At 54.2% G+C, this 14973-nt stretch overlaps 1 protein-coding gene across 24 annotated transcripts in view; it reads left to right on the plus strand.

Annotated features, from left to right (window-relative positions):
• The window catches only part of MYT1L (myelin transcription factor 1 like), a 397832-nt gene that overhangs the window by 298575 nt on the left and 84284 nt on the right, over positions 1-14973 (plus strand). For 19 of the 24 annotated variants that reach the window (XM_027550720.1, XM_027550721.1, XM_027550738.1 and 16 more), the window contains 4 exons: positions 2722-3702; positions 8524-8658; positions 12833-12923; positions 14447-14554. In XM_027550720.1, the coding sequence (XP_027406521.1) occupies positions 2722-3702; positions 8524-8658; positions 12833-12923; positions 14447-14554 (1315 nt within the window). The remainder of the gene's footprint in view (positions 1-2721; positions 3703-8523; positions 8659-12832; positions 12924-14446; positions 14555-14973) is intronic. The other 5 variants (XM_027550728.1, XM_027550741.1, XM_027550742.1 and 2 more) reach the window with 1 other exon arrangement.

Below are 14973 nucleotides of genomic sequence, written 5' to 3' on the forward strand. Positions count from 1 at the left end.
AGAAGAGCCTCCACCCGGGCAGAAAGGCCACAGAGATGCGGGGCCTTCTCCTTAACCTCTCAGTGGCCGTGCTCTTTTGTTTAGAATGTGGACCTGAACTATAAAATAATTTTCTGGTAAAACATCTTTTCTCATCGCAAACACACTCTCCCTGTTTCCTGGATCATTCATCACATGAAGAACTACCCCCACTGACTCTTGAATCTCTTTGGATTGAAAATTCAGTTTGTGGGCCATGAAGACCACGTTGTTAATGCCTAGCTGGCCCAGAGACTTCTGGACCATCTCTCACTGCCCACTTCCACACGTGGTCCTGTTCATCGTGAGCCTCAGCGAAAACACAACTAGAAGGGTAAACTGCCTGAAAGCACGAAATCAGAGACGGAATTCCAAAAGCTCACTGTGAGTGACCTTGAATTCTGGAGGCTGAAGCTTCGAACCTGCTTGTTGGCAGGTTCCTGATGGACCCCCTCCATCCGTCCACATCATTAAGGCTTGACTTTGTCTCACATGTGTTTTTAAAGAGTTAAATACTGATACCTTGAGAAAGTCCGTTACCCACAAGGATCTTTCGCGCCTGGAGCCGTCTCTCCTGCCATCCCCATGCTCACGGCAGGGGTCAAGCAGCCTCGAGGACACAGAGGGTGGCCTCTCGGTTTTGAGAGCCTCACCCTGGCCGTGAGTGATGTACTGTTAGCTGAATGCTTCCTCGGTATTTCTGATGTGTTCACTGGTTTTGTTTTCCTTTGGCTGCTCTTTGGAAAACACGTATGCTCATTCTCAGGCTATCGACTCCTAGAAATTATCCAAAGCAGCGACAACATTTATTTCATACAATTAATGATACTCTCTGACTAATATATGACAATTTTGATTTGCTGATGTTTAGAGAGATGTTAAATTTCAAAAATGTGTTGGTTCCACGTGTGGGCCAGCAAGGATGTTACTTTCTGTTACTGACGTGTTGATGTCCAACCCCGTTCACCAACAAAAACCTTTTCTAAGGAGACAGCACAGAATCCATAAAGAAAACTCTTGGGCCCCCTGACTCAGCTCTGAATCACCCAGTATGTTCTAGCAATCAATACACCTCATTTCCTCACTAATACACTTTAAAAATTCTTCTTACTCTGGCTTGTTTAATCATAGAAACAAGGAGTATATTTGAAAATGGCAGGCAGTTAACCAAATCCAACCTAAAATGGGTGGGGGAATCCATTTGCAAATCCATTTAGTATTATCTATACTTTGCAATATATGTGGTAGTGACTGTGTAGCATGAGGGGAACGATGCATACTCTACAAATATCCCTCTAGAGTTAGAATATGTTTCAGATGAAATACAGGGGTTCAGGTCAGTTCACTCCCTCAGTTGTGTCCAACTCTTTGCAACCCCATGGACTGCAGCACACCAGGCTTCCCTGTCCATCACCAACTCCCGGAGCTTGCTCAAACTCAGGTCCATCGAGTGGTGATGCCATCGAATACAGGGGTGAGTGTAATTTTTAACACGGTCCTTTTTAAAATGAGTATTCCCGAATTCTTGTGAGTGTCGACATGACATTTATCCACACGTTATATCCGCCGGCTCAGATGGTCACGCACACGGTGTATCTGCCAGCTGGCCACAGGCTTGCCGAGGCACAGGATGACCCCAGCAGTGCTGGATGGTGTGCTATTGGTGCTAACCCACCGCACTCCTGCTTTTAATGGGCGTCTGGCCACTGTGTACTTCTCCCCACCCACCATCTCCAGCCCACTGAGATACAGTGAATCAGAGTACCTTCTAAGTTTTGCTGGGGCTTGTTGCTTCACAGTGTATCTTGATAAACTGGCTCTAAGGTAGAAAATTCAAAGCCACTCTCAACCCTAGCATGTGCTCTTGGTACTGACTGCCCAGGGTCGGTGTCGGCACAGAACCCACCAATGTCGGGATGTCAGCACCCCGGCAGGACCCACCAATGTCGAGATGACAGCAACCACAGGACCCACCAATGTCGAGATGTCGGCAACCTGCAGGGCCCCCAATGTTGGCATGTCGGGACCCCAGCAGGACCCGCCAGAACCTTGGGCTTTCTTCTGTGCTGCCCAAGCATCTCTATGAAAGCATTTTAAAAGCAATTGTTGTGAACATCTGCTTACAAGGTGACGACAAGTTCACAAACTCTTAGAAAGCCTAGTCATACGATGGATATCATTATTATGCACGTGGTCAGGCAGTAAATAAATCCAATTTTAAAAGCAATGCTTAAAATGTAGAAGTAATGACAAAGTAATATTTTAAAATTATATTTAGGCTTCCCAGGTAGCTCAGTGCAGGAGATGGGAAATCGATCCCTGACTCAGGAAGATCCCCTGGAGGAGGAAATGGCAACCCACTCCAGTATTCTTGCCTGGAGAATCCCATGGACAGAGGAGCCTGGTGGGCTGCAGTCCATGGGGTTGCAGAGAATCAGACACGACTTAGCAACTCAACAGCAACAAGACTATGTTTCCGCTATCCAGCGGCTTGTCTGTCAGCTCCGGAACTCCTAGTCGGTAGCAGCCCCCTGTGCCCTGAGCACACGCCCCTTTTATGTCCCTTCCGCCTGCGGACCTGCAGGGGGCCTCCAGGTCCCAGCCGGCCGCGCCCCGAGCTTGCCTTCCGCGCTGTTGCAGCCACAGTTCTAGCCGCTTTCCCTCTTGTTTTCTCGTGTGTCCTCTTGTCTGCTCTCTTTGCAGAAGACCACCAGCTGGGCTGCCACGGCGCGCGCGCGCTGCAGGACGCGGAGAAGGACGACAACAACAACGAGGAGTACGACAACTACGACGAGCTGGTGGCCAAGTCGCTGCTGAACCTCGGCAAGATCGCGGAGGACGCGGCGTACCGCGCGCGCACCGAGTCCGAGATGAACAGCAGCACGTCGCACAGCCTGGAGGACGACAGCGACAAGACGGAGGTCCCCGGCCGCAAGGGCGAGCTCAGCCTGGACCTCGACAGCGACGTGGTCAGGGAGACGGTGGACTCCCTGAAGCTGCTGGCCCAGGGCCACGGCGCCGTGCTGGGGGACCACGCGGGCGACCGCGCCTACGCGGACGCGCTGGCGCCGCCCGACGGCCGGACCTTGAGCTACGGGCTGCTGGGCAAGCCGGCCAACAACGGGCTGGCGGACAAGCTGGTGGAGGAGAGCGACGAGGAGGTGTGTCTGAGCAGCCTGGAGTGTCTCCGCAACCAGTGCTTCGACCTGGCGCGCAAGCTGAGCGAGGGCAGCCCCCAGGAGCGGCCGCCCCCGCCCGGCGCCGGCCCGCGCGCGCACGGCCGCCCGGAAGACGACTTCCCGGGCCGGACGCCGGACCGCAGCTACTCGGACATGATGAACCTGATGCGGCTGGAGGAGCAGCTGAGCCCCCGGCCCAGAACGTTCTCCAGCTGTGCCAAGGAGGACGGCGGGTACCGCGAGCGCGACGACGACGCCGCCTCCGTGACCTCCGACCGGTCGGAGGAGGTGTTTGACATGACCAAGGGCAACCTGACCCTCCTGGAGAAAGCCATCGCCCTGGAGACCGAGAGGGCCAAGGCCATGAGGGAGAAGATGGCGCTGGAGGCGGGCCGGAGGGACAGTCTGCGGTCCTTCGAGGACCAGTCCCCGCGGCCGCTCCCTGGGGAGGAGAGGAAGCCTAAGTCCGCTGACAGCCATGTCAAAAAGCCATACTATGGTAAAGGTAATATTTCTACCTAACGTAAGTGGCCTCGTGGAAGCGGGAGCTAGGGCGAAAGCTGTCAGGCGTAGGCTGCCGCTCACGGAGGCATCTCACCGCGCTGCATCACCAGTGCATGCTTCTTGTAGGTGATTCCAGAATTATGCCTCATGGTTATGTCTCCAAAGAGCAAATAACATATCTGTCTGAGAAATGCACAAAGCAGCTTAATAACATGGTATTTCAGGGGAAGACGCATGTCTTGGAGATCCAGGGTGAGAGCACACGCCGGTCACGTGATAGAGAATCTTAGGATGAGTCTGTTTTCTCGCAGGTGAGCCACAGGCCGTGTGGAGTGGGAAGGGTTTAGGTGACAATTAGCCAAGGGGGGTGAAGTGTGCATTTCGAATTGCATTGAGTAGGTGGCGTCATGATTTATGAGAGTGAAAGTGAAGTCGCTTAGTCATGTCCGACTCTTTGCGACCCCATGGACCGTAGCCCACCAGGCTCCTCCATCCATGGGATTTTCCAGGCAAGAGTACCGCAGTGGGGTGCCATCGCCTTCTCCAGGAGATCTTCCGTACCGAGTTTGAGCCCGGGTCTCCCGCCTTGTACGCAGAGGCTTTACCATCTGAGCCACCAGGGAAGTCCTTGATTTATGAAATTATTGTCCAGTGACCGGTACTGATGGACCCTCCCCCAAGGGAAGCATCCCCGCTAGGCCTGGACGGTAGCAGCAGAAAGACCACTGACGTGAGGCGAGGGCAGTGGCTCCACGTCCATTGTCTTAAGTCCCGTCAGTGACGGGAGCCGTGTGTCCCCAGCGGAGACCAGTAGTTGTCCTTTGGGCGTACCCACCCCTCTCTGTTCCCAGCCACCGCGGAAGCAGTCACGGTGCTTGCTTTATCAGGAAGCACTCAAAACCATCCTCTGCCATAGCTCCAACCAGGCTTCCAGTTGTGAAGTGTGTGGGTGCACATCTGCGTGGGTCTGTGCATTTAGCCACATGCATACACGTTTGCTACACCTAATACGTGTAGGTGTATATTTCCAGCCTGAACGGTCGACGGCAGGTTTCCAGTAACAGCCATGTTCGCTTTCAGTATGAAGTGGATTATAATTTGACCTCGTGTAGGAGCTTGTGAATATTTCAGTTTCAAGACTCTTTCAGAACCAAGTGAGAAGAAGCAACTTCAAGAATGAAACTGGTGATTCCCTGAATCCTTCCCTAGTTGTGCCGGAAAGGCCTTCTGTCTTGGGTGCGGTCCTATTCCTTATGAATATTGTTTCCTTATAACGAGGTTCAGATTTTGCTTTGGAAATCAGTTGCTAGGGCAACGTCACACAGTCAGAAGCCACTTCTGTGTGGACACAGGTGTGTTTTCTCCTCTCGACGGGCATGCACCCCCAGGGGCGCATCGGGCTTTTCTTTAACTCCACTGGAGACGGACCTCAGCCAGGCCTGCTGGGTCCTGCATGTGCCAGGTGCTTGGGTGCTGACGGCCGTTTCAGTAAGGCAGGTGTAGGCCAGACCCTGTGAAGGGCAGCGTGTGAAGACCATGGCATGGAGCTCAGGGGATTGCCAGGCTTGCTTTGGGTGTTACAAGACCCGGAGATGCAGCGACTGTGTTATAACGAACAGTCTCTTAGAAATCCGTAGTTGGATATTTGAGACTCCCAGGTGGCACTGGTGGTAAAGAACTCGCATGCTAATACAGGAGACGTGAGGGACGCGGGTTCGATCCCTGGGTTGGGAGCACACGCCAGTGTTCTTGCCTGGAGAACCCCATGGACAGGGAAACCCGGTGGCCTACAGGCCACGGGGCTGCAGAGCTGAACACGACTGAAGCGACCTACACACACACAGACTCGGAGCACTTGGGAAGAAACGGTGTCCTTCCCTGGGGACTGGGTCGGGACAGACACGACAGCTCTCTGCAGAGTGTTTCAGGCCTGAGTCTGGTTGCGAAGGCAGCCGCACGGGCTCATGCACGCGGGCTTCCTGTGCCTGTGCTGGTTTCTGCAGCCTCTTCCAACCCAGCAACCCGCTGTAGATTTTCACTCACTTTGTTTTGTTATCGTTGTTTTGTGTTGTTTTGGGGAAGAAGTGGAGTTCGGATCACTTGTTTCCCCTCAATAAACAGGGACAGAATGGAAACAAACACTAAAATCCCCAAACGGAGATGCGCTTTTTCCCTGAAAGGGGGAAGATTGGGGATTGGACTTCCCTGACGACTTCCGCCTCTCCCCAGGTTTTCCACATCCTCCCCCTCTGGTCAAAGCACACCTCCATTTCCTCTCAGTGTGTTCCATGTCGCTCCCAAATTTCTTTTGAAGATGTCGTAGTTACATGCAGAACCAAATAATAAAGCCAAGGAAGAACACCAATGTGGGGAGAGAGAGAAAGTGTCTCCTATTTTAAAAAAGCTATCTGCCCTCCTGGGCTTCCCTGGTGGCTCAGGCAGTAAAGAATCTGCCTGCAATGCAGAGACCTGGTTCCATCCCTGGGTCAGGAAGATCCCCTGAGAAGGCACTGTCTGCCCACTCCAGTATTCTTGCCTGGGATATCCCATGGACAGAGGAGCGTGGCAGGCATGGCCAAGTGCGTATCAACAATCTATGGTCAGCTTCTCTGCTGCTATATTAAACATGGAGAGAACACTCATACCAATTCTCATTCATACACAATCTCTTCAAAATGATTTAAATTATAGATGAGTAACCTTTCCAAAAGCTTAAGCTAAAACAAAAGTTCATCACAAAACTTTTTCCACCTTCTCCTCAAGTGTCTACTCCAAAGGGAGAAAGGGAAGGGCTAGAGCCAGCACGCAGGTGTTTCTAGATGTCGTTGCGAGCCTTTGGGGTAGACTGTTGGCCGGTTTTGCTTGCTTGGTTGTTTTGCGTTTGCTCAAAGATTTGCTTTCAAGATGAATTGGGGTTGTGAGAAGGGAGAAAGCAAGGAGGTGGGGGTGTTGGTGAAGGCAGACGTGACCGCCCTCCCCCAGGACACAGGCATCGAGAGGAGAGTACACCCGGGCGTCTCCAAACCTGCAGTGGCCAGAGACGCATGGCGTTCACACAAATCTGCTCTGAGCTTCAGAACACTTTCAAGGTCGTGACATAGTATAATTTGTTAGGAAACTGTAAAAACTCATGGAAAAGAGTCACATAATGATTCCTAATAGTTATAACTTATGTTTTTATCCTTTAAAGTCATTTATATCTAGTTTATTATTTTAAATGATATCTTTAATTTATGATCTTAAATAATATTTTCCTTTGAAATGGTTACTTGCACTTACTATTTTATATTTGCATCCATTCAGTTATACCACTATTATTATGAAATTACTCAAAGGCAATAAAGTGCTGAGCCTTTGGTTATCAGAGAATCTCAAATTTAAAGATACTTGGAAATTGAAGTCACAGAAGCATAGGTTTAGATTTGTTTTCAGAGTTGATTATCTGTAAATAAAGGCAGAAAGTAGCTGACCGTTGTATCTAGGACATATCTCTCACTAAGAGATTCCAGGACCTGGAAGATATATTTTAGAGAATAAAATGTTAGCTAAACAATAAAAGGAAGGATTTTTATGCAAACATAAAAGTATATATATATATTCCTGTGAGTCCTATGTCTATTTCAAGTTTACATAAATGATTAAGAAAAAAATTTTATAAAAGTTCCAAAAATTTTAGACCAATCCTCTTTCTTGATATAAAATGAATCCTTCTCCAAAAGTAAAACATCTGTTTTCTAGATGTTTTACTAGAAAAATTACTATTGGCCTGATTACTGCAGTATCAATACAAAAGCATTAAATCCCGAAAGATCCGTTACCTGTAGCTTCCCCGGGCCAGACTTCTAGTGGTCGCCATCTGTGGTTCATCTGTGCATCTCGTTTTGAAAACTGGTTCAAAAGCAGTGTTTCGCACACTGATGTTACTGTTTGGTCTGGGCTTCATCGTAGAAATAGGTTCTGGGGTTATTTTCTGCACATTTATGAGCTGCGGCCAGTTCTGGTCTAGGGTTAATTTTGTTGGCAATGTCACCGCACTCTGGCATCTGGCGTCCACCCCGTGGGCACCACAGCGCCCAGGCTGCCCAGAAGTGCCGCCCCGTAGTCTGGTGCATGCTCGCACAGCTGTCCAAGCCTTCCTCTGGCTCCAAGCACAGACGAAGAGATCAAAACAAATTACTGCTGCAGCAGCTTCTGAAACGTTCTTGATTGCCCATCACCTCTGTCAGGTGGGAGTCCTGCCATTTCGGTCATTTGCTTGCAGTGCCTTCTGAGAGTTCAGTCTGTCTTGAGAAAAGCACTGAATTTGTGTCCTAAGAACAGTGTTTCAAGAGAAGACATTTCAGTACCAGTAAAATTGTGCAGTTAATGGCGCATACGATCAGAGAATTCAGTAAGAAACTCTGCTGCAGAGTGCTTAAAAGATGTTATGTTTCCTGGTTGGATGTCACGAAGCAGTTGGTGAAGGATTATGGAGATGTCTTGTTCTCTGAGAAGGTCACTGTCTCATCATTATTTATGTTGATTTCTTTGAGCAACAACTTATCATGTAACACACGGGAAATGATTAATCAAGAGTTCAGATAGGGAGAGCCTTTTTTTCTTTAGCATCGAAAGTAAAATATGATTCATGATTACACCGTTTAAGGTTAAAAAAAAAAAAATCACCTGAAACCAGAGAACGACCCAGGATGTGGCAGTGTGCCCCCGACACCTGCTTTACGTCTTTATGTATCAAGGTCTCTTCAGATTGTTAAATAATCACATTTGTCTTCGGTTGGTTGAAAAAAAAATTCATTCTCTTGACACCTGTTATCGCTTTTAGATCCCTCGAGAGCAGAAAAGAAAGAGAGCAAGTGCCCCACCCCTGGGTGCGATGGAACGGGCCACGTAACCGGGCTTTATCCGCATCACCGCAGTCTGTCCGGATGCCCGCACAAAGATAGGGTCCCTCCAGAAAGTAAGTCCGCGTTTCCCCAGCGCCCTGGCGCGCACACGCCTGCCCCTCGTTTCTGCGTCCTCTCGCCTGTCATTCCATCTCCGGTCAGTGCCGCCTGGCGCGTGTGTCCTCCTTGTCCGAGGGGCAGCTCAGCCAGGACCCCGGCCCCACCACCGTAGCATCCCCTCGGTGCGGTCCCTGCATACCCACCTCGGACCCCAGTTCCATATCAGTCACCCACCGTGGCCCCCGAGCAGACAGCCTGGTCTTGCCTTCATCTCGAGCTCGCAGCAACCCTCGCCAGGCACCTCCCTCCTTTCCTCCCCACAGATCGCAGCCCTGAATCTAGACAGTCTCTGAGGCATCCACCCCGCGCCCCACGCGCTGACCCCCAAAGAAAAGGGACTCTGAGGTGGCTTTTGCCCAGTTATCCGCACTTCTCCATCCACGCGAACCAGTATTTATGTGTACCTGCATCTCTATGTCATTATGTCCCAACAGTTCTACACTGTAAAATCTTAAGGAGGTTTAACTCGAGTTGGTTTCCATCTTACAAATCTGTTTGAATTAGTTAGGTTCTGAGAACATGCACTCCATCTATGAAAACAACTAAATTTCTTTTAGAACTGAAATGATATACCTTTTTTTGCTTATCTTTTCTCCACACATAAAGTGTGCCAACTATGAAGGTACAGTTAGAACTGATGGCTCAGGAAAAAGGCATGTTTTCAGGAATGACTGTGTCGGCCCCTGATTTGGGGTCTAAGGTGGTGGGGGTCCCTCATCCTGTAAGACGCGGTTTCTAGTGGGGACCACTCGTCGCCCGGCTGGAGAAGCGGCAGTGGCCAGCTGGTGGTTGAGGGGGCCCTTCTGGGGACTTCCCCATCACAGCGGCCAGCTTTGGAGGAGCAGAGAAAGCTGTGCAGCTTAGAGGACAGGTTGAGCTGAGTGTTTTCAGATGACGTATTTGTAGAAGCTGCTGTGGCTGCAGGCTTGCAGGTGGCCCCTGGCAGTGGGAAGCCCAGTCTCTGGGAACCGTCCTGTGAGCGAAGGCGCAGGGCTGTGGCCGCAGCGGATTGCAGAGAGGCTGCGCCCGTGTGTTACATGAGCAGAAGCAGCTCGCTTCACCCCGGCCGCTTCCGCCCAGCACCCCTGGGTCAGGCACCCGCTCGCACTCATCCAATCCCCAGTACACCCGCAGGGGCATTGGCCCTGTTTTCAGATGAGGAACGGGAAGGCCAGGCGCCTCCTCCTCCCCCCCTGGGAATCGGCTCAGCACCTGGCGTCTGAGGATGCGTGCCGCTTTCTGAGCTCCTCCGAGCAGAGAACTAGAGCTCAGACCCAAACCCGCCTCTGTCCCAGCCCCGAGCCAGCTGTCTCCATGGAGACCTGGGGTCGGCATTTGGGTTCAGTCCTGACCGGCTGTGTTGTGGGGCAGGAGACCTGCGCTCTGTACCACTCGTCCTCATCTGCAAACAAGGCGGGAGGACCCAGCACTAACGCCTGAAGAACAGGGAGCTTCTCTGTGCGCTGTTTCTTTGAGACGTCCAAGTAGAGCATCCGTTACTCTCACGCCTGAGCGATCCTCCTGACTCCCCATGTCCCCAAGAGCAGTCTAGGGCAGTCTCCTCTGCACCCCAACGCCGCGGCAGTCTAGGGCAGTCTCCTCTGCACCCCGATGCCGCGGCAGTCTAGGGCAGTCTCCTCTGCACCCCGACCCGCGTCAGGCCGCACCTGGCTGTGCCTTTTTCACGTGCCGCGGACTCAGCTCTGAACCAGGGTCACCGCCACTTTCTCGGGTGCCCCCAGGAGGTCGTTTCCACAAATGGGCTTGTACGGGAGTGTTTCCGTAGAAATGACAGAGTCAAAGCGCTCCACAGAAGCATGTCTTTGCTACTTTTGATTTGTTAGCTTTTTCTGGGCCAGCACACCCTAACCACTTTCCTGTCCAGTTGAATTCCGTAAAGTAGACTGTACCCCAGCTTTTGACACACCTTAGAGACACAGAGGACTCACGGAGAGTAACATGAGACACAGCTTTGCTCCAGGAGCCCCCAGCCCGGCGTGGCAGGGGTCAGCCATGTGCACGAGACAGTGTGCCCACCTCACCACCAAGTTCCAGCCCTGCTACGGGCATCAGGGCCAGGGCCACCGCGGGCCTCACACAGGTGATTCTTGGGCCGTCCTGTCTGAGAGGGAGCCCTGGGAGTTCTCTAAGAGCTGTCGTGATGGTCCATGTGGGAGGCCCGGCAGGAAGGAGGTGGTGCCAGAGGGTCGGGTCCAAGGAACGTTCCAGAGACAGGCTGGCAGGACAGGACGTGAGAAGGAGAAAGGAAGGCAGGTTGAGAAGACGCCCAGGAGCCTCCCGGGGTCGACGGCGAGTCTCCCCCCATCACCGAGGTGGGGAATCCAGAACAGGGCACATTCAACAGGGAGTCTGGTGGCCTGGACTCTCCAGCTGAAGCTGAACGCTGTGTGTGACGTTCCCCACGGGCCGGACGGCCAGCCGGGACTCTCAGATGAGGTCAGACACACAGGGGGCCAGTCCTCTGGGCAGCGTCAGTAAAATCAGGATGAAGCTGCTCAGAAAGGAGGTTGAACAGGAGCCTGGACTGGGAGGTCTGGACACAGGCGTGTAGGAAGGTAGGCAGAGGAGGGGACACAGGAGCGGAGACACTCCAGGGGCAGAGGACGGGGCAGAAGGCGGTTTTTCTGAGAGGCCCACATGTTTAGGGGGTGCCTGAGAAAAAAGTCAGGCAGAAGGTGATGCAGAGGGCAGCGAGTTTGCCGAGAGAGGCTGGAGCTGACCCCCGAGAGGGAGACTGGGCCCCGGAGGAAGCCGAGACCCCTGCAGACCCAGGGCAGCACAGACCCCATCCCAGGTCAGGCTGGATGCGGAGGACGGAGCAGGCGTTGGCAAGAGAGGGTGGCCCACCACGCAGGCAGGAGCAGAAGGCGTGTGCTGTCTCCAAGGGAGACTTAGCACTCGGAGGGTTCAGTCTCGGGGAGGAGAGGAAGCTGCATCACGGGGAAGGTCGAGAGCAGTGATGAGAAGGTGACCGGGCGTCAGTGAAGGGCCAAGAAGCAAGCCAAGGAGGGCGGGTCAGAGAGCGGGTGGCAGGGGGCAGGGTCACGCCCCAGAGAGGAGACCCCGATGCCTGCTCAGGCCGCGTCCTGGCAGAGTGAGCCCCCTGGCCGCCCTGCCCGGATGGAGCCTGAACCGCTGGAACAGACAGGGCTGAGGGGGCACAGGGCCCTGTCGGGGGGACACGAGGGGCTTCGGGGAAGCAAGGGAGGGTCCCTGAGATGAGAGGGGCTTCGGGGAAGCGAGGGAGGGCCCCTGAGATGAGAGGGGCTCTAGGCAACAGGGACACACGGGATTCGGGCGGGCCGTGTTTGCCGGGTGCCAGGGCAGCCTCGCCGTGGAGGGTCAGCACGCTCGCTGCACCGGTCCCACGGAGCTCAGGGACCCTGGACGGGGGGCCGGGGCGGGGGCGGTCACGGCACTGCTCATCCCCGGCAGACCCCACCGTCCAGGGCAGCGATCGGTCAGTGAGGACCAGAAGGGAACGCACGAGCGACAGTCCAGGGCCGTGACCTCCTCGGGGAAGCTCGGGCTGGCTCTCCGGACAGCGTGGCCTTCTCCACCCTGTAGGCCAGGCCCTGCACCTCCCTCCTGGTGTCCCCTGGGCCCGCATAGCTCTTTCTTCCTCGTATAATCAAGAATAGGATACCCAGTTCCTAAATGAGAAGTCATCATCTAACTCACTGTATGTACATTCGGGTTTGGGAGTGCCTGGTCACGCACGCCCCCCTCGCGTGTGTTTCCAAGGCAGAGGCGTGTTTACAAGCTGCCGATCTGCGTGCTGGACACGGCTGACCCCCGCCTCGAGCTTGCGCCTGGAGGCCACACGGGGACCCAGGTTTCCTGCCCTGGTGGGAGCGGCCCTGTGCTCCCACTGCTCGAGCCCCCACTCCCGCCCAGCGCACCCCGCTTTGCATGCCGGTCAGAGTCAGGTGGAGACCACCTCCCCTTCTTCCTACCTGTGTCTCCCTACCCATGTCCATCTCAGACGTGTGTAGGACTGTCTGTTGTAAACTAACCCAGCCTTTGTTAAAATGACTGCATTTTCTTGTCTTGGGACCGTTTCTGTGTTTTAACGCTGGGCTGTTTTCTCTGCCTCTCCTTGTCAAGTTCTTGCCATGCATGAGAATGTTCTCAAGTGTCCCACTCCAGGCTGCACGGGGCGAGGGCATGTAAACAGCAACAGGAACTCGCACAGAAGGTAAGCAGAGCTCCTGTGTCGCTGCAGGGAGCCGATTGCGGCAGCCCCTCCCTGTGCCCTCAGGAGGGGGCGCAGCCCCGCAGGACAGGGGCCTGGGCACTGCCCTCAAGAGAGGGAGCTGAGCCGGCCCAGGGTGCCCACCAAAGCTCAGGGCTTAGACCCCGAGTCTGCAGGTGTCTCCCCAGCTCGTGATGTAGTGACGGTCCCCCAGAAGGTGTCCTCCTTGAGGTCAGACCCCACATGGAGCCATAACCATCTTCAGTGACTCCAAGGAAGGCAGGAACCTCTCCCTTAGCTTCCAGGGGTCAGGAGGTCCCCTCCTGTCCCCATCAGATGGGATGGCAGCTAGAGATCACAGACCGAGCACAGTGTGACCTCACTCGGCCACCCCGTGACCCCTACTGGCACCCCGGTCATCCGTGTGGGTGTCATCAGGTGCCAGCACGTGTGCAAAGAAGCTGGTGAGGGCACATGCCGGGAAAGGGGCCCAAGGAGACAGGCCCCCCTGGCTGCAGCTGCAGAGCCGCACTCTGCTCGGGACAGACCCCGCTGTCTTTCATGCCTGGTCCCGACTTCTGCTAAGTGACCTCAAACTCAGTTCCCAGCAGGCCCTTTTCACCCAACAGCCTGAGAGAGATTCCCTCACATTGTTTTTGTCCTGCCTATCGTTCCAGCTTCACGAAGTTGCATAAAGTTATATCTGAATGGAGGAAGCTGTTATCAGTTTCACTGTCATTGTTGCTCGTCTGATAAACTTGGTTACTTGTGCTAAGTTTATAATGAGTGAGGTCACAAACTTGTACCCCTCGGCAACGTTCCTGGGCGTCCTCTGGAGGACCATGATGTGATGGCTGGATCAGCCCCCTGATGCCTGATTACAGGGCTTACAGCATCAGCTCCTCCGTGAATCCTCACCAGAACCACACCAATTCCGGACTCAGTGTGTATGTGGGTGAAGCCTCTGCTCTGTGAGCAGAGATGCACAGAGCAGACACCAGGGTTTCACGAAAAATCAGCTCAAACACAGAAGAGCACCCTGCTGTCTCTTCCTGTAAATACTTAGGTTCAGAAAACATTTTACAGGAGCCTCAAGATCATTCTCCCTTCCTCTCCCTTCTGGGTCTCTTTCTGGGGATGAGGCAGCCAGGCTGGTCAGCCTGTGTCCACCGTGCTGAGGTCAGCAAGTGCCAGAGGGCCCTGCACTTGGGATTTTCAGAAACCCATCCTACCCAGTGGTCAATTCCCCAGCGAGCATCCCAGAACGGACACTGTGTCTAAGATTCTGTGTCCCTTGAATGATTCTGCCTGTTTTGTCATCCTTGAGAAGGGCTGTGCATTCGCTGACGTGACACAGCCATTAGCATGTCTGATGGAGCTGGGGGGCAAACGTGTGAAGCCCCTTCCCGGTTCCCTCCATCCCTGAGGCTCGGGAGCCTGATGCTGCGAGAGGGAGGGAGGGAGGGGCTGATGGGGTCGATGAGGGGCACTGCCCGCGGAGGACGCTTAGAGCCCTGTCTTTGCAGCCTCTCCGGATGCCCTATTGCTGCGGCAGAGAAGTTGGCCAAGGCTCAGGAGAAGCACCAGGGCTGTGACGTGTCCAAGTCCAGCCAGGCCTCGGACCGAGTGCTCAGGTACCGGCCGCGCCGTCGAGACCCTGCATGGCCCTCCCACGGGACAGGCGCCCGGACGCCCCGAGGCGTGGCCGTGCTTGGTGGGGGAGCCGGTTCGCTTAGGAGATCTCACTGGGGCCGCGACCCCATGCCCCGGTGCCATGCAGCACCCCTGGGTCTCCCCGAGCCCCGGGAGTGCAAAGGGAGCTGTCTCTGGTTCTCCTCTGGCCCTGATGCTCCAGGCTCTGGCCGGAAAGGCAGCTGGAGAATTCACGGGGTGCCCAAGTTACTGCATCTTAATCTGGGGGAGAAGGCAGCACCCCTGCTCCGACCTTTGCGTTCCAAGGGCACCCATGTCCAGGGCAGAGAAGCCCGTCCTCAGGTGCCCCCAGGAGGCGGGCGGGGTGATGTCACCTGTGTCCTCGTCCCCACTCAGTGGG

The sequence above is a fragment of the Bos indicus x Bos taurus genome, chromosome 8, assembly GCF_003369695.1.
Source record: "Bos indicus x Bos taurus breed Angus x Brahman F1 hybrid chromosome 8, Bos_hybrid_MaternalHap_v2.0, whole genome shotgun sequence".
Lineage (NCBI taxonomy): Eukaryota > Metazoa > Chordata > Mammalia > Artiodactyla > Bovidae > Bos > Bos indicus x Bos taurus.